At 45.7% G+C, this 26,336-nt stretch overlaps 1 protein-coding gene across 5 annotated transcripts in view; it reads right to left on the minus strand.

Annotated features, from left to right (window-relative positions):
- The window catches only part of LOC122695419 (E3 ubiquitin-protein ligase RNF213-like), a 121,537-nt gene that overhangs the window by 82,004 nt on the left and 13,197 nt on the right, over positions 1 to 26,336 (minus strand). For 3 of the 5 annotated variants that reach the window (XM_043905273.1, XM_043905274.1, XM_043905272.1), the window contains 11 exons: positions 24,240 to 24,389; positions 12,118 to 12,639; positions 11,724 to 11,846; positions 10,969 to 11,138; positions 10,269 to 10,427; positions 9,737 to 9,936; positions 8,651 to 8,934; positions 7,504 to 7,760; positions 5,996 to 6,193; positions 1,142 to 1,364; positions 569 to 624 (listed from right to left, as the gene is read on the minus strand). In XM_043905273.1, the coding sequence (XP_043761208.1) occupies positions 569 to 624; positions 1,142 to 1,364; positions 5,996 to 6,193; positions 7,504 to 7,760; positions 8,651 to 8,934; positions 9,737 to 9,936; positions 10,269 to 10,427; positions 10,969 to 11,138; positions 11,724 to 11,846; positions 12,118 to 12,639; positions 24,240 to 24,389 (2,342 nt within the window). The remainder of the gene's footprint in view (positions 1 to 568; positions 625 to 1,141; positions 1,365 to 5,995; positions 6,194 to 7,503; positions 7,761 to 8,650; positions 8,935 to 9,736; positions 9,937 to 10,268; positions 10,428 to 10,968; positions 11,139 to 11,723; positions 11,847 to 12,117; positions 12,640 to 24,239; positions 24,390 to 26,336) is intronic. The other 2 variants (XM_043905275.1, XM_043905277.1) reach the window with 2 other exon arrangements.

Consider the following 26,336-nt stretch of genomic DNA (forward strand, 5'->3'; position numbering starts at 1 on the left):
GGGGTCCATGAAGTCCCAGGTGCTTGGCGTTAATGCAGATCTGACACTCCCACCTCCATCCTGAACACTCTAAGAATTCAGGTGAGGCGATCCTGGCAGTGCTCTGAGAAGCTAAAAAGTTACCTCCCACATTTGTTCATTTTGTACACTGTGCCTCCAGGGTGTCAGAGCTCACACATATTTGCAGGAGCAAATGATTTCAGATCATTACGGAAAGCTACCTTTGTATTTATTTTCAGCTTCTCTGACTTGCAAAAAAAATCTGAAGACTAAATGCTGATAAGATGCAGGACACAAGCATGAATATGTAATATGACGATAATCACTTAAAAATAAATGACAAAAGTGCACAGGAAAAAAATCAGATGAAAATAAACTGAAATGTTAGCACCTGATTTCTATACTTTTCCCTTTTTAAAAAAGTAGGATGATTACATCAATACCTTGAAAAAAGAAGTGGAATATATATTAATTTATGGCCTTACATTAATGACAGCAACTATGGCATAAACCCAATCATAAGGGATAACCTTGTACAAGAGAGATTACCTTTTACTTTTCTACTTACTTTTCCTGATAAATTTCCAGAAGGCACAACAGCATTTTCAAAGTATTCTCAATACTCTAGGGTGGGGAAGAAAAGAAAAAAGGGAAGATTTAATCATGATGCCACTAATCTTTGTTAAAACAGAACCAAAAACAAAACAAAAACACACCCCAAAATAATAAGGCATAATAATTTTCTTTCTATAAACAAGCTTTAAGGGGCTCAAGTACTAATCTTATATCTCTTACAAATAAAACTTAGGATTTAAAATTAAACCATTTTTTCCTCCCCCAAATGGGAAAGGACAATAGCAATTCGGAAGTGGACCAGCATGCAGAATAACTTCTAACCCTGACTTGCACAATCTCACATATCCAAAGGCTGTTGTTTTATTGAATTTTGTTTACTGAAACAGAATAAACTCAAGTAAATTAACCCCTTACCCTAAGAAATATTGACCCTTCCCAGTTCTCTTATATCTAAGTGCTTTACCAGGTCAGGTTTTCAGAAAAGGAGAATCACAAACTCTGACTGATTAGTTTTTGACCTGCTTTTGTTAAGCAAGGTCTCAAGAGCTGATTCCAGACAACAAACCTCGAGGTTTCTTGGAGAGATTTCCTGAAGTCCGTCCAGACGGTACCAAGTCCCTAGAAGACAGTCCAGGACACGAGAGGGACACTGACTCAGGTAATCGATGAGGTGTTCCATGTAAGGAGCCAAGTTACTCAGAGGAAGCAAACTGAACCAGGATCGGAATAGATACTTATCCACATTCAGCAAATATCTGTTTTTTTCCATTAGCTGGAGTAATTGTATCCTTATAAGGGAAAATTGGAACAGAAAAAAAGGGCAGCAGGGAGATAGGTAAAAGAGACAAAGTTAATTAAAATTATGTTAGAAGGGATCTAGAAAGTTCTGATTTCAAAAATAACTGAAATGCCAACAACTCAATCAAATAAGAAGTAAACAATAATATACTAAGAATTCAGCAACATGGATGAACTCTGAGGACAAGATGCTCAGTGAAATCACCCACTCACAAATGAACAAATAATTTGATTCCACTTATGTGAGGTCCCTAGAGAAGTCAGATTCATAGAGACAGCAGAGTAGTGGGGACCAGGGACTGGTGTTGGTGGGAGAATAGACTACCGACTATTGAGAACACAGTTTCAGTTTTACAAGATGAAAGGTTCTGGAGATGAATGGAGGTATTGGTCGCACAAGAGAGTGAATGTATTTAACACCACTGTTGTGGTGGTGTACACTTAAAATGATTAAAATGGTAAATTGTAGGTTCTGTATATTTTACCACAATAATAAAAAAATTCAGCAAAAATTAAGCATTTTCAATACATGTATATGTATGGCTGAGTCCCTTCACTGTTCACCTGAAACCATCCCCACACTGTTAATCTGCTATACCCCAACACAAAATAAAAAGTTAAAAAAAAAGAATTAAGGATTTTCCAGCTTTATTGAAATATGGCATATGACACTGTAAGTTTAGGGTTGATTTGATATACTTACATACTGCAAAATGATTACCACAGTAACAATACTTGATACCTGCATCCATTGTGTCATATAGTTACCATTTCTTTTCTGTGATGAGAATCATTAAGATTTAATCTCTGAGCAACTTTTAAGTAAACAATATAGTATTGTCAACTAGAATCACCATGTTGTACATTCAGTTCGGTTCAGTTCAGTCGCTCAGTCGTGTCAGACTCTTTGCGACTCCATGAACCGCAGCATGCCAGGCCTCCCTGTCCATCACCAGCTCCCGGAGCTTCCCCAAACTCATGTCCATCGAGTCGGTGATGCCATCCAGCCATCTCATCCTGTTGTCCCCTTCTCCTCCTGCCCCCAACCCCTCCCAGCATCAGGGTCTTTTCCAATGACTCAACTCTTCCCATGAGGTGGCCAAAGTATTGGAGTTTCAGCTTCAACATCAGTCCTTCCAATGAACACCCAGGACTGATCTCCTTTAAGATGGACTGGTTGGATCTCCTTGCAGTCCAAGGGACTCTCAAAAGAGTCTTCTCCAACACCACAGTTCAAAAGCATCAATTCTTCAGCGCTCAGCTTTCTTCACAGTCCAACTCTCACATCCATACATGACTACTGGAAAAACCATAGCCTTGACTAGATGGACCTTTGTTGGCAAAGTAATGTCTCTGCTTTTTAATATGCTGTCTAGGTTGGTCATAGCTTTTCTCCCAAGGAGCAAGCGTCTTTTAATTTCATGGCTGCAGTCACAATCTGCAGTGATTTTGGAGCCCAGAAAAATAAAGCCTGACCTTGTTTCCACTGTTTCCCCATCTATTTCCCATGAAGTGATGGGACCAGAAGCTATGATCTTCATTTTCTGAATGTTGAGCTTTAAGCCAACTTTTTCACTCTCCTCTTTCACTTTCATCAAGAGGCTCTTTAGTTCTTCTTCACTTTCTGCCATAGGGTGGTGTCATCTGCATATCTGAGGTTATTGATATTTCTCCCGGCAATCTTGATTCCAGCTTGTGCTTCTTCCAGCCCAGCGTTTCTCATGATGTATTCTGCATATAAGTTAAATAAGCAGGGTGACAATCTACAGCCTTGACATACTCCTTTCCCTATTTAGAACTAGTCTGTTGTTCCATATCCAGTTCTAACTGTTGCTTCCTGACCTGCATATAGGTTTCTCAAGAGGCTGGTCAGGTGGTCTGACATGCCCATTTCTTGAAGAATTTCCCACAGTTTATTGTGATCCACACAATCAAAGGCTTTGGCATAGTCAATAAAGCAGAAATAGATGTTTTTCTGGAACTCCCTTGCTTTTTCGATGATCCAGCGGATGTTGGCAATTTGATCTCTGGTTCCTCTGCCTTTTCTAAAACCAGCTTGAACATCTGGAAGTTCACAGTTCACGTACTGCTTGGAGAATTTTGAGCATTACTAGCTTGCATTACTACTAGCATTACATCACTTTACTAGCATGAGAGATGAGTGGTACATTAGCTCTCAAGAATTAATTTTTCCTCAGAAATAATGACGTTTGTACTCTTTGAGAAACATCATCACTTTTCCCCACCTCCCAGCCCTAGTAATCACCATTCAACTCTCTGCTCTTGTGAGTTTCACTTTTTCAGATTTCACATATGTGATATCATATCTATAGTATTTGCCTTTATCTCCTTTATCCCACTTAGCATAATACTCTCAAGGTCTATCCATGTTTTGCAAGTGGCAGGATTCCCTTGCTTTCGTGACTGAAAAATATTTCATCATGTATTCATATACATGTATGTGTATATATGTATATATACACATACATATATATGTATACACACATACACACCAGTTCCTCTTTATCCATTCATTTACTGACGGACGCTTAGGTTGTTTCCATATCTTGGCTATTGTGAATGATGCCGCAGTGAACATAGGGGTGCAGATATCTCTTTGAGATAATTATTTCATTTCCTTGGGAAATACACCCACAGGTAGGATTGCTGGATCATATGGTAAAAGTTCTTGGTTTAACTTTTGATGCCATTTTCCACTGTCAGTGTAACAATTTAAGAACTAAGCATGTTGATGCATGATGCCCTGGATGCTACATGAACCCAGTTCAGGGAAGGTCTTTAAATTACTCTGTTCTGTAACACTGCCTGGACACCCAAAAAGATGACAATGTGAAAGAAAATACTGTACAGCAGAGTGCCACAACTGACAGAGGTTACGAGAAACACGTGGATAAAGCTTCACTACATACTAAAGGCCGCTTTTGCCTGAAAGGCACAATATTTAAGACCAACGCTAATGTTTGTCATTTGCCAGCAAGACTGTCTAATTTGGCTTTAATTTCAAAAGATCTCAATAATAGTGAGGAAGCAATAATTTAATTTAGCTTGCTCACTATTTCAATCCCTAAAATCCTATAGGCTAGATCCTATTGGATTGGGGAGAGCAGATGAGACTTGGAATAGCTTCTTTGACAAAAGACAAAGTAAATGGGAGATGGTATCTGTGCTTTGTAATAACTGCTAATATTAATTTTTGACTGAATTTGTATTTTTTATTTAATTTTTGTACTTAAATTTGATTTACCATTTTTCTTTTACAGACTGTGCTTTCTGTGTCTTCTCTAAAATCTTTGCTTACCTCAAAATGATACTTCACTGCATACCTACAGAGTGCAAAGCCACTGGTCTTTTTCAATTCCACTTTCAGGAATTTATCTTGAGGAAATAACTGGACACGGAAAACTACAAGAAGTGCATCAAAACATGCTTACAAAGCAAATGTGCAGAAACAATCCAAGTGTCCAGGAACAGAGAACTAGCTAAATAAAATTTGCAACACTAAGCAGTCATTATAATAGGTGTGTGTTTACTGACAAAAATAAAATCATTCATACAATTGATACAATACACTGTTAAGTGAAAAAAGAAAGTTGGAAAACAGAATGAAACAAGATAAATGATCTATTATAGAGGCAGGGAGTGGGGAACAATTGGACAAAACCAGACAAAAGGCACAAATTTCCAGACATAGATAAGTGCTAGTGATGTAACATATAACATGATAAATATAATTAACAGTACAGTGGACTGAACTGAACTGACAGTGGATTATACATAAAAGTTGTTAGGAGAGTAAATCCAAAGAGTTCTCATCAAAAAGGAAACATTTTTGTCTGTTTCTTTAATTTTGCACCTATGGACGATAGATGTTCACTAAACTTCAGTTCAGTTCAGTTCAGTCGCTCAGTTGTGTCCGACTATTTGCAACCCCATGAATTGCAGCACGCCAGGCCTCCCTGTCCATCACCAACTCCCGAAGTTTACTCAAACTCATGTCCATAGAGTCGGTGATGCCATCCAGCCATCTCATCCTCTGTCGTCCCCTTCTCCTCCTGCCCCCAATCCCTCCCAGCATCAGGGTCTTTTCCAAGGAGTCAACTCTTCGCATGAGGTGGCCAAAGTACTGGAGTTTCAGTTTCAGCATCAGTCCTTCCAATGAACACCCAGGACTGCTCTCCTTTAGGATGGACTCTCTAAACTTATTGGTCATCATTTCATGATGTAAGTCAAATCATTATGCTATACTTCTTAAACAGTGCTGTACCTCAATTATATCTCAATAAAACTGTAAGAAAAATAAATAATCTATCTTTTGTGGTTTATTTTTAAATATATAAAGCACCCACATATCCACATTTGGACACAACCCTGCAAATACATAGGCCAAAGTGTATGATTATCTCTGTGGTTGCAGGCCATTTTTGTAGCTTTCCATTTCTTGCATGTTCAAAACTTTTTAAGGAAGTAATTTTAAAGGAAGCAATATATTACTTCCATCACTAGAAGGAGAGGTAAGTGGACACTGGAAGTCCACTGGAGATCTTGGAAGCACAGTTATGATTCTAAAATTTACATACACAAGTGCAGGTCCAAAACTTACTGATCTGGTCTTGCTTCCCGAAACTCCGAGAAGGAGATGCCTTCAAGGGCTGCCCAGGTGTCCTCAGACTGCACAGCTGAGCCCGGGGCTGGCGGGGACAGGTCCATGCAGTGGTGCAGCACAGGCAGAGCACACACCCAGAGGTCAACCTTTTTGCCCATGCACATTCGGCACAGGTTTACCAAGGACACTCGCCAGCTAGAAAGGGAACAGAAACAGACATCAGTTCAGGATGGCCAATGTGAGGCCCACCTGGGGGTCTGACATCCATTAGGGAAGGGACAGCTCCTCGCACAGAGCAGGAGAACACTCTGGGTATCTGACCAGGGAGAAACCTCAGGGCCCACTGGGCACCCAAAAGTGTCAGGCACTGAACAGGCCCTCTTGCAGCCCCAGAGCAAACTCCCAAGGGCATCCTTCCATTCTCTATGACAGTGGGAGAGACAGAGGTTCAAAGAGGCTTGTGATATACAAAAGGTCCCTGGTGTCAGAGCTGGGGCTTGAACACAGGTCATCTGGCAACAGTAAATCTAAATACGAAGCAACTTTTTGCATGTAAGTGGGGAGCCTATAAATAATACATGCCATGTTCCTTACAAACACATGTACATTTGCCAGCATTTCTTTTCTCTTTCAAAATTTTATTAAATCCTGTACAGGATTTAACTGGATATTTAAAATTTGTAAAACCAGGAGGCAAGTGTCCGTTAAGACTGGCTGCTCAGAGAAGGCTACCCAATATTATTCTTGAGTTCAATTCAAACAGCTACAGAAAAAAGACCTGGGGATCATCAGAGTGTTCTGGGGAGGCGCCTCCACCCAGTGAAATATAAGTGCCTTCGGGACAGGCCGCAGCCTCCACACTACCAGTGCTCCCAGCCTAAAGCAATGGGCACAGCAGTGGCTCCTAAACTGGGAACGACAGTGGCCGAGGCCACAGTGAGGGCATCCACAGTGCTTCCACAAACATCCTCGAGTCCAGCTTCATTGTCTTACTATGACCCAGCCCCCCAAACACAGGCCCACGGGGTTAAGACATGATACATCTTGCATGTGTTCATGCTTAGGCGCTTCATTTGTGTCCAACTCTGCTACTGTATAAACTGTAGCTCACCAGGCTCCTCTGTCCATGGGATTCTCTAGGCATGAATACTGGAGTGGGCGGCCATGCCTTCCTCCAAGGGATCTTCCAGACCCAGGGATCAAACCCATATCACCTGCATTAGCAGGCAGATTCTTTACCACTGCACCACAGGGGAAGCCCATGATATACCTCAAAGCGTCTCAAAAGCAAGTATTCAATAGAATATGTAATAAAATGAAAAACAGTACATAGACTAGAAAAAGGCTAGACTGATAAACACTGAAATGACAATAGTGAGTGGTAAAATTATGGGTCATTTTTTTCTTGTATGTTTTCATCCATTCTATGACAAGCTCTTATTTTTATAATCAGATAAAACCCATTAGAGAGCTAGGAAATCTTTACACACACACACACACACTACCTCTGAGATGCTTCAAAGATGTGTTTCAGGTCCCGGCAAAAGGCATCTGGTGATGTGGCCTCTGAGTGAAGGAGGTGACAGAGTGAGGCCAGGTCTTTTTCCACTAAGAGGAAGTTGAATTTTTCCACTAAGAAAAGGACAATCATGCCCATTCCCAATTTACTCTTCACTGGGCAGTCCTCAGGCAGACGGTCCCCACTGGTTTCCAGAAATGGTGCCATTTTCTTTGTCAAGCACTCCCATAGGTGCTTCCTCACCTGGTCCCCAGAGAAAAGGAAAACACATAACCATGGCGTTGAACCCACCAGAGGTGTCAGGACCTGCCCATCACTGAGCTTCGTTTCCTGTGAGCTGGGTAGGGCCTGAGGAATGAGGGGCAGGGAAATCTTTGGGGAGCAGTCGCCCTCTACCTGCCTCCCCACTAAACCCTGAGTGTCCCCTTGCCCTGGGACTTTGGGAGGTACCACCAGTGGTACATCCAGAGGCCTCAGCATGCTGGAGAGGATCTCAGGTTGGGGTCCTGAGCCTTATAAGAGTTCACTAGTCATCTCAGATGTGGCTCCAGGTCTGTCTCAAAAATGCTTAAGCCATACGACACAGTAGCTGGAGATGACATGGAGGAGGATGCCAGTCTTCTTGTCGTGGAGGGAAAGGGCAGGTGAGGAGGTGGGACCAGGTACTGGAGGGAAAGGGTGGGACCAGTAATGGAGGTGGGTCTAGAGGAGTTGAAACTGAAAGTGTGAGTCCCTCAGTTGTGTCCTAGTCTTTGCGACCCCATGGACTGTAGCCTGCCAAGCTCCTCTGTTCATGGGATTTTCTTGGCAAGAAAACTGGAGTGGGTTGTCATTCCCTTCTCCAGGGGATCTTCCCAACCCCAGGATTGAACCCAGGTCTCCTGCATTGCAGGCAGATTCTTTACCATCTGAGCCTCCAGGGAAGCCCTGGTGAGGACATGGGAGGAGTCAAAAAATGAGGAGGACAAAGAATTCCCTAGAGGTGGCGCTAGGAAACAAGAGGCTGAAATAGCCTGCCCCCATCCACCTGTTCACTGAGTCTTGGAGTCATCTGGCCACTAGATGGTGAGGTGATGCTGAATGCCCAGGAGACAGAAAAGGGAGATGTTGCTGACACCCCTGAGATCTGGTACCTTCTTCTCTTCATACTGTAGAGCACTCCATGGCTGTTCTTCTCCTTCATAGATCATGGGCACACGAATGACATCATAGAACTGCTGGAACTGGATGAAAAAGTTCTTTAAATTGATGGCATTCCAGGTTTCAAGAATGCTGAAGATGCGGTCCAGCATGACTGCAGCTGAGATCTGCTTCCCTATCACCACATTTTTCCTCGTACCATCTGTTATATGATCCATCCATTTCTGAAATGTCCCAGGGGGCTTCATACAAATTATATCATCGTACTGATGCCAGTCTAAGAGTAAAGAGAACATTATACTTAGGGGCATCGGAACCCACTAGACCTGAACACTCCACCCTGGAAGGTTGATCTTGACCAGAAGAAGCAAGATGAAGGAGTCAAAGAAGGGAATGAAGGAGCCAAAGAAGGGATGAAAGACAGGAAAATTACAGAATGTGGGAAATAGAAGGCAGCCAGCACTCACTCCATCCAGGTACCCAGCCGCAGATGAGCAACATGGGGCCTGACCCCAGAGGTAGCACAGATGTTTAGGACAAGTAACCTAGACACCCCTCAAGTACCCTTAAGTACTTGAAACATGCTTTTGTTGAACCAGATGGCTCAGCATACTTGGTACGTGAGTTCCTTAGAAAATTACCACATGAATGCACCCCCAAAAAACAAATAAACAAAATAAATTACCTGGTCTTGGTGACAGACTGGTCCATCTCTCTCAAAAGCTGACAGATCAATCTTTTTAAATAAGAACTTTAATATTAGGTAGGCTTTATCTAATAGTAGCTCAGATGGTAAAGAATCACTGCTGCCTCTCCATGCCCCAGTCCTCTCACTTCTCAGCAGATCCACCCTCTCTTCTTTCCCTTAGAAAAAATCCACTACCCTGTTTACTCTTGTGAGTGCTTAAGTTACACTGATCAGAAACATGCTGCCAAGCTCAGGCTTAGAAAACATAAAGCCAGGAGGTATGGCAGGGCCAATGGCAAGCAAAGAACACCCACAGAGGACAAGGAAAGCCTTTGTTCCAGAGAGGAACATCCAGCCTCAGAGGCTGATCGATCAAGAGTCTTCGGCTTACCTGCAGAGTCCAGAAGGGAAGATTTCACCCGCAGACAGCGGTTCACATGCTCGCCTTTCTTTGACGGTTCTTTGTAGATGAACTCATACTCAGGGCTCCTGCCTCTGCAGATGACGTACTTGTAAGGAATGGGTTTATTCACGTGCTGCTTGGAAATGGTGGTGCTGCCTTCAATGAGGGACCCGTTCTCATGTAAGTCTCTGTGAATAAACAGGAGAGCAGCTGGATGTGTGAAAATCCTCTCCCAGAAATGCTCATTCTTCTCAAACACAACGTGGAGTGCAGACCTAATGCTGTAAATCTATGCTGAGAGAGAGTATGCTTCTAGAACAAGGCTCGCTTCCACACGGAGACAGAAAGACGACCAAGATGAAGTATGACAAAGAACTGCATTATAGGGAAGAGTTTTTTGAAATATTTATCTTTCAAAAGTTCTAAGAATTAATCAACTTGATCAGAATTATGATTTCAATATATTTCAAAGACTGGACATTCTGTACATTTCCTTATGGGCCAACTGGGATATACTCACTTGCTGTAGTGCATTTCACAAACATTATGATTCCATGCAGGCTTCCCGAATTCTTTTCCACCCCTGACATATACTTTGTGTTGATCAGGGTTGAATCCAAAATGTTTAGAAATGATTGCATGGAAGTATACCATGATTCCTTCCGTGGAGCTCAGCAGGCTGGGGGAAAGTCACAGAAGGAAACACTGATTAGATCTGGTCTCTCTACCCCCTGCCCATACACATACACAAGCATACATGTGCACACACGATCTTGTTTCTGGGCGTGCACTAACACACACACCAGCAAAGTGCAAAAGAACCCACACTTCAGATAGACTGCCCACCATGTGGGTCCCCTTGGCTCTCCCTCTACTGTGGAGGAGGACAGTGGGCACAGGCTGGGGTGATCTCTGCCCAGCTCCAAAGACCTGGGGGTGGTGGGAGGGGGTGACTGAGTACTCTGGGGCATGACTGCCTCTCTCCTGACTTCCGTAAGGTCCACGCTGCTCAGGTCCCCAGAGACCATGTGATGGCGCATTTCAACCAGTCAAGGAATTGGGACAGGTGCCCCTCCCTGCCTACCTCCTGAGCGTTGCCTTTTGCCCTGAGAGTCAACAAACAGGCAGCCTGGGAATCTCCTCTGGGGTGGCGTGGCCCTTCCCAGCCCCAGTGCTGGGTGGGGGCCCGGCCTCTGCCTCCCTGAGCCAGTTGCACCCACCTCTCCTTAGCTCGCTGTGTGCTCTGGTTCCTTTGCTCCTTCTCATTTTTCACAGGGGCGGCATTATTTCCGTTATTCCCCTCTGGCTTCTTCAGGTTCTTTGGCTTGGCTTTCTCATTTTCACCTGTTTTCCCTCCAGGAACAGCCGTCTGGTCCTTGGTTGCAATTTCCTGGAACAGGCACCCAAACCCCAACCTTTAGACCAGGCTCCATGCTTGCCACATACACGGGACGCTTGTCATAGTCACGAGACTGGTCACATCCCTTCCCTGCTCAGAACCTTCAAACGGTTTCTGGTCCACCCACCACAGGCTCCAAGGACTCCTGTCCCAACCCCAGCCTCTCTTCCCTTCACCTGCTCTTGGAAGAAGCAGCTTTCCCGCTGCCCCCTAAACAAGCCCACCACACTCTCCCTTGCGGCCTTTGCATGTCCCCAGATAGGCACGTGGCTTGCCTGTCACTCTTTCAGTTCTCCTTGGAGAGGCCCTGACTGGCACCCACTTCAGTCCCTTGCCCTATTTCTCTCCAGGGCACTTCGCACAGTCTGGCTTTGCATGTCTTTCTCCCCACTGGAATGTGAGCTCCGAAAGGCAGGAACTGGTCTCATTCATGGCTATACCCCCAGCACCTAACACAATTCACCAAATGACTAAGCCGTGGAAGGAACGGGACTAAAAGGAGCAGCCCATGGGATGGACAGCAAGGATGGGGAGGGTGTCCTGGAGAGGCGACCAGGCAGGCACGAGACGCTTTACCTGACGGTGGTCTCGGGAAGCAGGGATGCTTGTGGGCAGCTCTTTCGTTTCCTCAGTCTTATCTTTAACATCTTTCTCAGCTCCTTCCACTGAACCAGCTGGCTCAGCTGCAGCATCACTTGCCTGGAAGAAATAAAGTCCCCAAACATCAGGGCCAAAATGACAAAGTGCACAGGGAAACTTGGACTCAGTGGCATGAGGGTCAGGCTCTTCCACCAGCCCAGGAACAGGGGTCAGCGGCTCAGGGTAGAGGCATAGCCCCTCCCAGAGCCCCCCTCCCAGGAAGCAAGTCCCAGTGTATGCCCTGCAGACAGTGAGGTGTTGTCAGATCCGCACTGCACAGCAAGGTGCTGAGACCAGGCAGGCCAACCCTGGCATCACTCCCCTAACTCACCCCAGAGGCAGGAGCCCTGGCCAGCTGCCCGGTGGTCTGCAGCTCTTTCCTGGACTTGGAGGTGTCCGCCTTGGGCTCAGGCAGCAGGAGCTCCTGGGCAGTATCCTTCTCCCTAGGAGAGCCTTCGCTGGCAGAAGTGGGGAGATCTTCACCCTTGGAGGGGCTCAAGGACTGATGGTCATTCCCTTCTGGGAGGGCTCCTCCCAGAGTCTGGTCCTGAGGTGCTGGGCTGCTCAGAGACTCGGTGCCCGTGGCTGCTTCTGCCTCTCCTGCAGCCTCGCCTTGCAGAGGGTGGCCCATAGCCTCCAGTGGTATTTTGCCCACACTTGGAGGCTGGCCTGGCTCGTGAGAGGGACTACCCTGCTGAGCTGGGCTTTGGCATGGAGCTGTGTCCTGGAGCCCAGAGTTTGCAAGCGAACTCAGACTACAGGGCTCCAATGAGGAGGCAGAAAAGGAATCCAGCTCTGCAGATGTGGAAGTATTCTTCGAATTCCTTTTCTTCCTTTTACTCCTGCTACGCCGCTAAACAGAAAAAGAGACACTCATTTCATTTTGTTTCTCAGGTTTTCTATACTCTCACCAAAGGTTTCCTCCAATTTCCTTTCAATTTCTGAAGTACATCAGCATAGCCCAACCCAACCACCTTACAACTGCTAAATCTGCCATTCCTCTCTCTTGGAAAGAAGGAAACTGAGCACGAAGTGAACGGGGGTGGTAAACAGAGTTGAGGGACAAGTGGGGAGCAGTGATGGTCACACACTTTGCTTTGCCCAATCCAAGCTGAGACCCTCATGTGGAACACCTTCCAATGGGAGGGCCTTGTAAAGACGGCTTTCATATGTTAGAAAGTATGCACAGGCCCCGGCATGTTACACTCTTATATGGTATGTATTACATACAAAATAGAGATGGAAAAATGAGCAGAAATCTAAGCTGTTCCTTCCTGCTCTTGCACTGGCACATTATGCTTCTGCCTGCAGATCCTCACTCAAAGGCAAGAATCCTCAGCTTCGGAATCAGACGAGCTTGTAGAAGCAGTTGTGGCAGGCCCCTGCGAGGACCCCGAAGGGCTGAATGTCCTGCATGCAAGGCAATCTTGGTCTGCAGCAAAATATTGATTAGGTCCTTAAGTGCCAGTAACCTGTGATCCTCCCTGCCACTGAAGCCCAGTGTGGGCCTAGGGCTTGGCATCTTGCCCCTTGCCTGGGCTGAGTCCTCGGGAGAGGGAGATGGAAGACCTTGGGCTTTATCTGCACATGGGGTGGGACATCTTGTTCTGGGTCAGCTTCCACATTTTCTCTAAGAAACCTGACCAAACTTCCAGCCCATCTGCTTGAAACAAGCAGCACAATACACAGGCTGTCCTGAATGGCAATCTCCCAGTCTGACATCAATACCAGCTAACACTGTGGTAGAGAGAAGGAAGGTCATTCAAGGCGGTCACGTCCCCAACTTCCAGGGCATATAGATCTCTGAAGATTTTGCCAACATACTGATGGTGATTCAGCGCATCTGGGGGACCTCAGGTCCTGCATTTCCATGCAGCTGCTGCCAGTCCAGGCTTGCTCTGTGAGCACTACCACCAAGCAGTTCCCCACTCCAGGCACCAGCATCTCCATTAGCTTTCCTGGTGGTCCTGAAGTCTCACTGGGAACCACAGATCAGACCAGCAGGAAGCCTGACGTGGTTGTCCTGAAGTCTCACTGGGAACCACAGATCAGACCAGCAGGAAGCCTGACGTGGTTGTCCTGAAGTCTCACTGGGAACCACAGATCAGACCAGCAGGAAGCTGTATGCAGACCCCACAGCCCCAAGCCCTTTGCAGATTCTCTTCCTTTTCGAAGGCAAGGCTGGCTTAAATTAAGTCGCTTATGCTGATCTACCAAAAGGAACCTGGAACTCTGTCCTAAGCACAAGGAACAAGAAAGTAAGACGAGTTCCTCCCCCATAAAACTGATGGTTTACTGGGAGAGAAAGACTAAAACCAGATGGTTTTAGCTTGTTAGTAGGACTTAGAGGCTTACAGTGAAGAGGCTTAGGTTGAGTCTGAAAGTCACTGAGAGCCAAGAAGGCAGTTTCATCAATCAGCAAAGATTACTGGGACCTGTGCATCTGAATGTGGCCAAAGCCACAGGCCACCTTCTAGGCTGACCTGCCCACCCAGAATCAAAGCTCATGCTTGGCTGGAAGACCCCACATGACTGGCCCTCACTGTCCGTCAACCTCATCCCACCCTAGTCCTGCCCTGGCCTCCAGCATCAATCCTGATTTTTACTCTCTGTACTTTAGGATGTTTCGGCATTTGGGGGGACCTTGCTCATCCTGGAGAGACTGCCCCTCCCAGGGTTACTAATACCCAGAGAGAGGTGGTGACTCTCCACAAGCACATCTTTCATCTGCCAATCAACCAACACGGAGCTCCTCCCGCCACCCACCGCCCACCTCCTTTATCAAACGCTCCCTCCACGCCAACATTTCCAGCTCCAAATCACCACAGGGCCAAGTACAGGACATCTAGACCACCCTACCGCCCAGAGTCCACCAAGAGCATTCACACTAGCCAATTCTGAACCTCCTCAAACCTGCCTGCCCTGCCCCACAAGGCAGACTCGGGGCCACTTTCTCCCCTTGCTCCTTCCATCTCCCCTGCGGCCCTTCAGACATGGCCCCTCCTCCTGGGAGCTGTGAGGAACACTGACCTCCCATGTCATCACTAGGCACAGAATCAGGGAGCCTCAGGCTTCCAGTTCCCTCTTTCACCAGACACCTCCTTCACTTTTCACTTTGTCCTCTGCCCCATACCCCTCGACAGACCACCTGGACACTCCCAGTAGGAAAGCAAACGTATGTAGCCCTGCACTTGCTTTATTTTGTTCCTCAGAAACCGTCAACTAAACATGCCTTTTATTTTTTCTTCCCTCCAGGAAGGAAGTCTCTGTTTTCTTCACTGCTGCATCCACAGTGTCTAGAACAATCCCTGAGCCCCGGTAGGTGCCTAAATGCTTCTATCTCATTATATAAATTCCTCAGAAAGTCCCGTGTCTCCCTGCAGCACCAACATGTTCCCTCTTCCCCTGGGATGCACCCACCTCAGTCAGGTCTGTGATCAGACCCAAAAACAAAGGGTTTTGTATCAAACTATTAGTGAAATGAAAATCAAAACTACAATGAGATATCACCTCACACCAGCCAGAATGACTGTCATAAAAAAAAAAAATCCACAAACAATAAACACTGGAGATGGGTGGAGAAAGGGAACCCTCCTACACTGTCGGTAGGAATAGAAATTGGTACAACCACTATGGAGAACAGTATGGAGGTTCCTTAAAAAACTAAAAATAGAGCTACCATATGATCCTGCAATCCCACTCCTAGGCATACATCTGGAGAAAAACATGATCCGAAAAGAAAAATGCACCCCGGTGTTTACTGTGGTACTGGTTACAATAGACAAGGCATGAAAGCAACCTAATGTCCGTTAACAGAGGAATGGATTAAAAAAGCTGTGGTACATACATACAATGGGATATTACTCAGCCATTAAAAAGAATGCAATAATGCCATTCGCAGCAACATGGATGGATCTAAAGAGTGTCATACTGAGTGAAGTAAGTTAGACAGAGAAAGAGAAATATCATGTGGCATCGCTTATATATTGAATCTAAAAAGAAATGATACAAATGAACTTACAAAATGGGAAGAGACTTAGAAAACGAACTTATGATTGCCAGGGGAAGGGAGACTTAGGGAGTTTGGCATGGTCATGTACGCACTGCTATGTTTAAAATGGAAAGCCAATAAGGACCTGCTGTATAGCACATGGAACTCTGCTCAATATTATGTGGCAGCCTGGATGGGAGAGGAGTTTGGGGGAGAATGGATACATGTCTATGGATGACTGAGTCCCTTCAGTATTCACCTGAAACTATTACAACATTGTTAACTGACTTTACAACATAAAATAAAAAGTTCAAAAGAAAAAAAAAGAGAGTTTTGGTTTCTGATTTGCAATTTGCCTTTCTTCTCTTTATCTCCCTTTCTCGTTTTTTTTTTTTTTTTTAAATCCCTATTCAATTGTGCTTTTTATAAGCTGCTACAAAACCCTTAGAATAAGACTCAGATTTCACACAGGCAACTTAGTTCTCTCAATACACATCAATGGGGCCACACGAGTGTCTGGCCCCTCACAGGTCTACAGGCAAGGCACGAGGCTAAACTCTAAACTCTTCCTTGACAAAAATCAAGCCTATATATACATGTTACATATTTATGTATTCCTCATTACTGTGGTCTGTCACTCTGAACTCATTAGTCCGGAATATGTACACTAAAACTAAACATTACTGATTAGGAATCCAGACCTGGTCACAAACTCTGGGTGTGGGCAGTGGATGGGGGTGGTTGGGAGGAGACCCCAATACTTCTGATGATGTCTTTGTTGACGATGGATGGTAGGGGATGAGTATCCACTAAGATAATCCGGCATCTGTGTTATACATACTCTGTAGGGTGGGTGTAATACTTAATTAAAACATTTGTTAAGTGCATAGTTTATTGACTTGGAAGGGATGCTAGAGAACTTTCTGGGGACTGAATGTCCTGTTATTGGATCGGGTAGGGGTGACAAAGCGGTACACACAGCAGAACATCCAGGGGGCTCTACCCTGAAGGCCTGTGTATTTCATTCAATACCAATTATACCTCAGTTCAAAGGCTATAGACCAGCTCTAAATGCATACAGAAAGGCTACACCTATTTCTGCCTAGAGAGAATTAGTGAGAAAAAAGTAACAGTTTGCTACTTCTTGGAGGGAAGGTGGGTTAGTCAGAATACATGTCTGATTTTATATTTCATAATGAGGGTCCTCAGAGAGCAGAGAGATCTCAGTTCTGAGGAGGGCAAGGCAGCCCTGTTCACGCCCCTGAACACTGGGTCAGGAGCACACGGAGGGGTGGGGTGTGTGCTGGGGACCCTGAAAAGGCACATATGGCAGGAAGCGGGGGTGACAGGTGAGAACACGGACTAGTAGGAGAGAAAGTCTGTGAAGGTTTTGACAAAGGCTGAAGGGTTGGAGGCTAGCTGGGCCTGCAGCCCTGCCCAGACTCCCAGGGGTCCTCTGCCTCATTCTGCACTGGCAGTGATTGGGGTAGAGTAGGATAGTTAGTTAGTTTAGGAATCACTCTCGGGGATTAAGAATGTAACAGGAATTTTTGTAGGCTAATGATTACTCAAGAAAAGAATCCAGTAACCTAGCAACAATCTACACTATCTTGAAGGAAGACCAAGCATCCAAGCATCTGGCACATTCAGGCCACAAGTTCTGATGATTAACGCACAGGACAGTAGATACGGTGTCCGAATCTTGTTACATGAAGTCAGGGAGTTAACGGTCCTTAAAGAGTAACATTTTGTAGCTAAAATGGGAACATAGGAGAAGGGGGAAAGAAGCTAAGTGAAAGAGGACATTATACGGAAACTTAACCCAGCCCAAGCTCATTCTCCTGGCTGCACTGACAGGTCAGTAAATCAGGAGATGAGTTGTTGGAACAGGGAATAATGATTTTAATCAGAAAGTTAGCAGACTGAGAAGATGGCAGCCTAGCGTCTCAAAAAACCATCTTCTCACAGTTCAAATTGGGCTCCTTTTATACACAAGGGGGGCGGAACCCACTTAAGCACTGACCAATGGCTGAGCAGGACAAGTACCAGTCGCTGGTTTGACATGTGCTAAGTTATTTCACTTGTTGTCCAACTCTTTGCAACCCTATGGACTGTAGCCTGCCAGGATCCTCTGTCCATGGGATTCTCCAGGCAAGAATACTGGAGCGGCTTGCCATGCCTTCCCCCAGGGGATCTTCCCAACCCAGAGATTGAATCCATGTCTCTTCTGTCTCCTGCATTGATAGGCAGGTTCTTTACCAGTAGCGCCACGGTCACTGGTTGACAATTGCTCACTAACAGTCACTTGTTTCAGGGAGGGGCCCACTTTGGGGGCACTGAACAATGGCTGAGCAGGACCACTAACTGGTCCCTGATTGACCGTTTCTCATTTTGGGGGAGAGGGAAACCACTGAGGCACCAATCAATGGCTGAGTGGGGCTGCTATAGCTCCTGCCTGCCTCACCACTATTCCACCTTGAGTAGAAAGGTGCGACACCAGAAAGCAGCCAGGTCTGAAGAAGTACCTGGTGGCCCTCACAGTGGCCTCCAGCTCTCAGTGGAGTGAGACGCCCAAGCAGCAGAGACTGCGGTTGATGGGATCGTGGTCTAAGGTGGCAGATGCCATGGGCTCAGCCCACCACTCGCTTCAGTGGTCAGATTGTGCCCAATGAGATGACCTGGGAGCTGGTGCCCCAGAGCAGAGCTTCCACCTGTCCACTTTCACCGTAGATGGCTTCCCATTTGGCACTGGTGGTAAAGAACCTGCCTCCCAATGCAGCAGACATGAGAGATGTGGGTTCCATCCCGGGTCTGGAAGATCCCTTGGAGAAGGGCATGGCAACCCACTTCAGTATTCCTGCGTGGAGAATCCCTTAGACAGAGGAGCCAGGTGGGCTACAGTCCACAGTGTCACAGAGAGTCAGACATGACTGAGGTGACTTAGCATGCATGCATGGGTGGCAGGAACAGGGTCCCTTCTGGTGGGTTAGCGGGCTAGGTGTGGCTGCCTAGAAAGGTGTGGTGAGCAGTTCCTGCCTTAAGGGCACCAGGGAGACAGGATGGAAGGGCCCAACACACTTTGGGTTCCGGTTTGGCCTGCGGAGTCCGCAATTACAAAACCTGAGATGAATTGCCATATTTTAGTATATGTTACCACCCTTTTGCTAACATACATATGATTTAAATAAAGCCATGACAGTCCCAGCTAGGCCATATAGAGTCAAAGGAAGAACTAATGATGTAAGCCTTGATATCTACTCAAAAATGAGGAAGAAGGTGGTCTTCTCCCCTCCCCACTTTTGCTTTGATTATAAAAATGAAGCCCTTTTTGTTGTTGGGGCAACGCTCCCTTGCCTGCCTGCTTGTATCTGTCGTAAGTGTCCTAGGCTAATAAACTCATTCTTTGTCTATCACTTTGCCCTCACGCTGAATAATTTCAGTGATGAGACAAAAGAACCTGAGCTTCAGTAGGTCCTGACACAAGGTGAGGGGTTTTAGGTAAAAGACAGTGGGTTTGGACTTTTCTCGTGGTCCAGTGGTAAAGAATGCACCTGCCAATGCAGAAGATACAGGTTTGATCCCTGGTCCAGGAAGATTCCCTATGCCAAGTGTAAACTAAGCCCATGTGCCACAACTACTGAAGCCCACACACCTACAGCCTGTGCTCCACAACAGGAGAAGCCACCATGATGAGAAGCCCACGCACCACAACAGAGTAGCCACTGCTCGCCGCAACTAGAGAAACAGCAACAAAGACCCAGGGCAGCCAATAAAAAAAAAAAAAGAGTGTGTTCAAGTCCTCTCCTAAGTCAGGGATCATGGATTGAAGTCCCAGCCTGTGGATACAAGTCCCAATCCGAGTTTGGGTTGAGTTTAAGTCCCATCTGAGAAAAAGCATGGTTTCAATAGAAAGTACTGTGCCAGTTCAGGGAGGACAGTGTCACCTTTCCACTGGCATCTGATCAAGCACTTCCTTCTAGCAAACAGGCACTGTCCAAGCTCCCTTCTCTGCAGCTATCCTTCCTGCCATCTTTGGACCCAAAGAACCTTCCTCAGCTTCAGTTTCCTCTTTTGTAGAACTTGGATGACACACATGGACAGTACTTTGATGGGGGAAGAGGGATGGGGGGGGTCCATCCACAAACACAAGGCGGGCTTTGCAAAAGCAACAAGAGAAAAAAATCTGGGATGAGAACTAGAAATATCAAATTGAACCCCAGCCTGACACATTCCAACTAGCAGTGTCATCATTAGGACCAGTGCCAGCCTCTCAATTACACACTATACACTTGCAAAAGGGAACAAAGACTCCACAGTAGGGACTGCCAAGGAGGAAGTGAGGGGCCATCAGGAAAAAGATGTGGCAAGAATTTCACTAAGGGCACCACGAGATTCCTGGATTTGCTGAGAATGGGAGGTTCAAGGGATCCTGGAGTCTTGGAGAGATGCTCAGACCACCCCTTGCCCCACAAGCTGCCTGGCGCCCTGTTCCCACTCCCCAACTCCGGGAATGATGCCTTGAACCTCCCATTCTCAGTCGAGTGGTTCCAGCAGGATTAACTCTACTCCAGCTGCAGGGTCAGGACAGCACCCTGGCTTGTTAGGAATGGGGACGTGTCCCAATCAGAGCCACTGAGATTTGAGGACAGCTTCCCCTGGGAAAGAGATGCTTCCTCTTTCTTCTCTGGAAGCCCACCAAGAGGCATTCTCTTATTCCTCTAAACAACGCAGTGGGAGGTAGGTAACCTGTGGAAGCGTCCAAGGTGTTGGAGACTGTTGAGAGGCCAAGGAGCTAACTGACATGAGGAAGGCAGTGCAAAAACAGAGAGAGCTACCTGGACTTTGGGAATATCATCTAGGTGCCCGGATTAAACCTTGTCTGCAAGTAGATGCCCGGATTAAACCGTGCTTGCAGTTAGGTCTACCCAAGGACTTCTCAGTTACATGAGTGACAGATTCCCTTTATTATATTAATTAACCTAAACTGGGGTTTCAACTGTTGGCAAGCAAAAGATTTCTAATGGTTAAAACAAACCTCAAAGGAGATCGTTTCCTTTTTTATGGAACTTCAAAGTAGGTTGTTTCCTTTATACAGAACCCCCAAATAAGTCAAGGCAATCAATGTTCTAACAACTTTGGTGGCATAAGACGTCAGGCTCTGGTAGATACACCCAGGCCACAACATCCTCAGGGCTCCAGACCTCTACACCATGGCACAGTCCAGGAGGACCCCTCTGTGACACATGCCCACCCCTCTGGTCACTACAGAAGGTTTGGGGGCTTTGGATCCCATGAACAGGTACCAGCTGCCCTCTCCATGGAACCTGGATCATGTGTGCCTTCTAGAAGGAGTGCTGTCAGCAGGGTAAAAATCAAGAAAGCACACACCATAGCGAGGGAAGTGACCCTGCAGAACCAGGAGGGCCTGGGAGGTGTAGCTGTGTAAAGTGGCAGTAAATGAAAGATGGACCCCTGGAGAGACATGACCCAGTTCCTGGAAGACAAAGACTATGGGAAGGGATGACAGGATGATAATAGCCCAACACGTGGATCCCAAACCACATCCCAGCCCCCAGCAGCAGACTGGTAGACATCACCACACACCTGAGGTGACAGCCACCAGCCAAACCCTCTTTTTAATGGAACCAAACCTGGGAACCTAAAAACATAATAGAAATGAACTTATTTACAAAACAGAAATAAACCCACAGACATAAAAACAAACATGGCTATCAAAGGCAAAAGCGGGGAGGGATAAATTAGGAGTTTGGGATTATCAGATATACACTACTATATATGACGCAGATCATCACCAAGAATTTACTGAATAACCCAGGGAATTATATTCAATATCTTGTAACAAACTATAATGGAAAAGATTCTGAAAAAGAATATATATGTAATATATATATATTTTAACACATGTATAGGTGTATAGTATCACTTTACTATACACCTGAGGTATTGTAAATCAACCACACTTCAATTTTAAAAATTGTAATAAAATAAGTAAATAAAACCAAGTCCCACCTAACCGAGCGGCGACAGGGCAGTCTCTGGACGCTGATCATGTGCTCTGCTCTTGTCACCCCTCGAGGGGAACTCCCCCACGTTTGCTGCCCACTTATCCCTTTCTCATGGGAACTGCCTTTTACATCTTGCACCCATTGCCCTGTTAGTACATGGATGTCTTATTTCTTTGAAAGACTTACTTAGGTATTCCAGTTGTATACCCTCTGTCATCATATGTTGCAAATGTTTTCTAACCATCTGCTTCTCGATAGCATTGCTGAATGGTTTCCTCTAACCCAGAATCTGGGATATTTTATGCATCCCTATCCACATTTAAGGGGTTGTTTTGGTGAGGCTCAGGAATATCCACATAATTTTATAAATAGTCATCTATATTTTCTAGAACTCTTAGGGTGTCTTTTACATTAGTCAACCAATCTGGTATATATCTTAGTGTTTGCTATGAGTAAAGAAGGGCTTCCCTGGTGGCTCAGTGGTAAAGAATCCACCTGCCAATACAGCAGATGTGAGTCCTATCCTCACATGTGGGTCACATGTGGGACCCTCAGATGTGGGTTGGGAAGACCCCCTGGAAAAGGGAATGGTAACCCACTCGAGTATTCTTGCCTGGGAAATCCCATGGACAGAGAAGCATGGCAGGCTATAGTTCATGGGGTCACAAATGAGTTGGACAGGACCCAATGACTAACCAAAAACAAGAAAAAAATCGTTTTCTCCAAATGGTGAGCCACCGTTCAAACGCCCCTTACTTAACACAGTGTTACTCTCTGATACATGATACCACCTTTATCACCTGCTCAACTGGCATATATACTCACATCTGCATCTAGATGTTCTATGTCAACCTAATGGGTCTCTGTTACTCCATTAGGATGTTCTGTTGCTTTATATTGCTATGCTTGTAGCTTACAACACATTTTGATGTCAAATCTCCCATTTATTGTTGTACTTTTCTACATTCTTTATAGGAACTCTCACCAATTTATACTCCAGATGGACTTCAGTGTCTTTTATCAATTTCCAAAAACAAAACAAAACAAAGCCACCGGAAGCAATACTCCCTTTACACATTAATTGACTAAGTGGATGTACACATCTGAGGAAAGAACTGACATCTTTACAGTATTAAACCTTCCGTTTGGGAAAATCTATTTGCAGTTTGTTTCTTCTGTTTTTAGATCATGCAGGGGCTCTCCACATCCACTCAATATTTTCTATCAGTGCTCATGCACTGCTGTCCTCTGTGTTTACAAGGTGCCTTGGGGTTTCTGTTTTTTGTTGCACCACATGGCTGGTGGGATCTTAGTTCCCCAATCATGGATTGAACTCAGGCCCCAGCAATGAAAACACCGAGTCCTAACCACTAGACCGCCAGGGAATCCCCAAGTGCTTCTGCTCTGAACTAACCAGTAGATCGAAACCCAGAGGCAAGACCACACCTCATTTACAGCCTTCCACCCGGCACCCAGTGCCCCCACATGCAGCAGCTGCTCAATAAATCTTTGCTAAATGACTCAATGGCCATCTTACTCAGGAAAAAAGTCACCATTCTGTGAAAGGATGATAGTTAAACACCAAATCACTCTTCAGTGTCTGAAGCCTCACTGCTTTTCCTCACAAGCAAAACTACTTTCATTACATATATTAGCTAGTCTCACTTTTGATATTATTAGTAAACCCTCAAGACTCACAAATGCTATAGACAATGAAAGAAGTCAGGACTAAATTCAGCAGGCTTCCACGGCACAACCAGGGTTCAGAACATGAGCGCATAATCTCAGATGCTGGCAACTGCAGGGGCTGGGTGCATTCTCCAAGCCCCAGTAGAGGTTTAGCCTGGACCCCCACCAGTCTGGTCCCAGCCCCCAAGGGAGACCCAGGCCTCCCTGCTCTTCTCCATAAAGAGAATCTTGCATGGCCTGTGGAGCTTTCAGGGTAAGTTTCCCATGTGCCAAAGGAGATAGCTACACAAGAAATTAAAAGATGGATGGAAAAGTAGGGATAGGGGCCACAGGGGCTTCCCTGGTGGCTCAGTGGTAAAAAATTTGCCTGTAATGCAGGAGATACGGGTCCGATCTTTGGGTTGGGAAGATTCCCTGGAGGAGGAAATGGCAACCCACTTCAGTGCTCTTGCCGGGAACATCCCACAGACAGAGAAGCACATGGGGTCCCAGAGTCAGACACAACTAGGTAAACTGAGCACACACAGCACAGGGGACCACACACAATAAAGCTGAAATTCAACATTAGCAGAACATCCTCAGAGTCACAAGAGCTAAAACCCAAAGGCATGGCTACTGTGTCGACCAGCCTGAGTAGGAGTGGAAAAAGCCTCCCAGCAGCCACCTTCAGCATCAGAGAGGGTGTGGGGCTCGGTCCCATGCAAGCCTTGGCAGGGAGCATCGTGGGCCACTATTAATGCAAACTACCTGCTCAGAGTCTGGAGCGCACGTGTCAGTGACCTCAAACAGGGTTGCATCTTCTTTTCTTCTTTTGCAGGCAGAGTAACTAACAGCTTCCAGCTCATCAGATGTGGATGTGCCATCTGCCGCATCTACAAAACCCTCGGACACAACTCCCTGTTGAAACATGATCCCCTTCAGACAGAGCAGGGTGACCACAGGCACTGCTCCATCAGGGTCTAAGAGACCCCTAACAAACCCAAGTGGGGACGCTCTCGAGTGAGGATTGAACCAGTTCCCAAGGCCCCCTAGCATCCATGCTCAGCAGGCACAGGGTCCCTGGTGTTGGGGACAAAAGAAAGGGTTCTGCAGGTGGCAGGCAGAGCAAATCCATGCAAGCAAGCTGCCCCATATTAGAGTTGATGTCTGAAAGCCTCGGCACATCTGACCTTCCATACAAGCAGGCCTGGAGCCTGGTTTTCTAAGCTCCATCCCAATGCCCAGGCCGGTACTTCCACACAGATGCAGCTGTGGGGACATTCCTGGAGGAGCAGGGAGCCCAGCATCTGAGGCCAGTTCCCTGACCAGGAAAGTTCCTCCCTCACATCTTAAATATTTGGCGGAAATAACAGCTGGAGGCCACAGTACTTTCTGCTATATGGATGATACAAATGACACTCTCCAGGGTGGAATACTCAGGTGGATTCCAACATTTGGCCATAAAACACTAAGGCTGGGACTTCCCTGGTGGTCCAGTGGTTAAAAATCTGCCTTGCAATACAGGGGACACTGGTTCGATCCCTGGTCCAGGAGGATCCCACATGCCACAGGACAGCTAAGCCTATGAGTCACAACTACTGAGCCCATGTGCTGCAACTTCTGAAGCCCTAGAGCACATGCTCTGCAACAAGAGAAGCCACTGCAACAAGAAGCCTGTGCACCGCAACTGGAGAATAGCCCTGACTCTCTGCAACTAGAGAAAGCCCGTGCATGGCAACAAAGGCCCAATGCACCCAAAAGTAAATAAATAAATACTAAACACACAGACACACACAGACACACACACACAGACACACACACACACACACACTCTAAGGCTGTGATAAAATCCTCTACTAAACCCTCACATGCTTAAGGATATTTTCTTATAATGACAGCAGAGAAGCAGAACAGGTCAAAGGGTACCTGCTTTACTAGGGGTCCTACCACATGACACTCACATGTAGCAAAAAACCTACCCCATTGTTGCAAATGCTGACTTTTAATCCATTTTTTAATTTGATAAGTTTAATATAAAACCTTTCAGCTCTTTTAATTTTGAGTGTTTGATTTCAGAGGTGGGACAGTTGTATGTTTAATGGCCATTTCTATCTTCTCTATTGTGGACTATATCAATTGCTAGTCATCTTTCTATTGGGTAGGTTACTGTTTTCTATTTGATTTCTAAGAGCTTTTGACATATTAAGGCAACTCACTCTTAATTTTAAAATATTTCTATGTAAATACAAATCTTTTTATGTGCATGTGCATGCTAAGTCATGTCATTTCAGTCATATCCAACTCTTTGTGACCCTATGGAGTGTAGCCCACCAGGCTCCTCTGTCCATGAGATTCTCTAGGCAAGAAAACCGGAGTGGGTTGCCATGCCCTCCTTCAGGGAATCATCCCAACCCAGGGACTGAGGCTCCGTCTCCTGTAGCTCCTGCATTGCAGGCAGATTCTTTACTGCTCAGCTACCTGGAAAGCCCTTTTAGTTACATACAAATATGTAAACGCCTATTTTCCTAAACTGTTTACTCTTCATTTGTGCTCATTATACAAAGTTTTTAATTCTTTTAAGACTTTTTCTATAGTCAAATATACCAATCTTTTGTTTGTATTTTTACCCTTTGCTTTAATTACTAGAAAATCTTCCCCATTCATGGGTCAGATAAATATTTATATATATTTTTTCCAGCTGTCATTATACACATTAGGGTCTGTTTCTGGGTTGCATTTCTGGTACATTGACTCTTCCCAAGAGTCACTGTTTTAATGACTGGCTTTGAAACATGTTTTTGTTCATCTAATACAGCAAGTCCCACTTTAGGCATTTCTTTTTAACAGTTTTCTTGGTTATTCTTG

This window comes from Cervus elaphus, chromosome 5, assembly GCF_910594005.1.
Source record: "Cervus elaphus chromosome 5, mCerEla1.1, whole genome shotgun sequence".
NCBI classification, from domain to species: domain Eukaryota; kingdom Metazoa; phylum Chordata; class Mammalia; order Artiodactyla; family Cervidae; genus Cervus; species Cervus elaphus.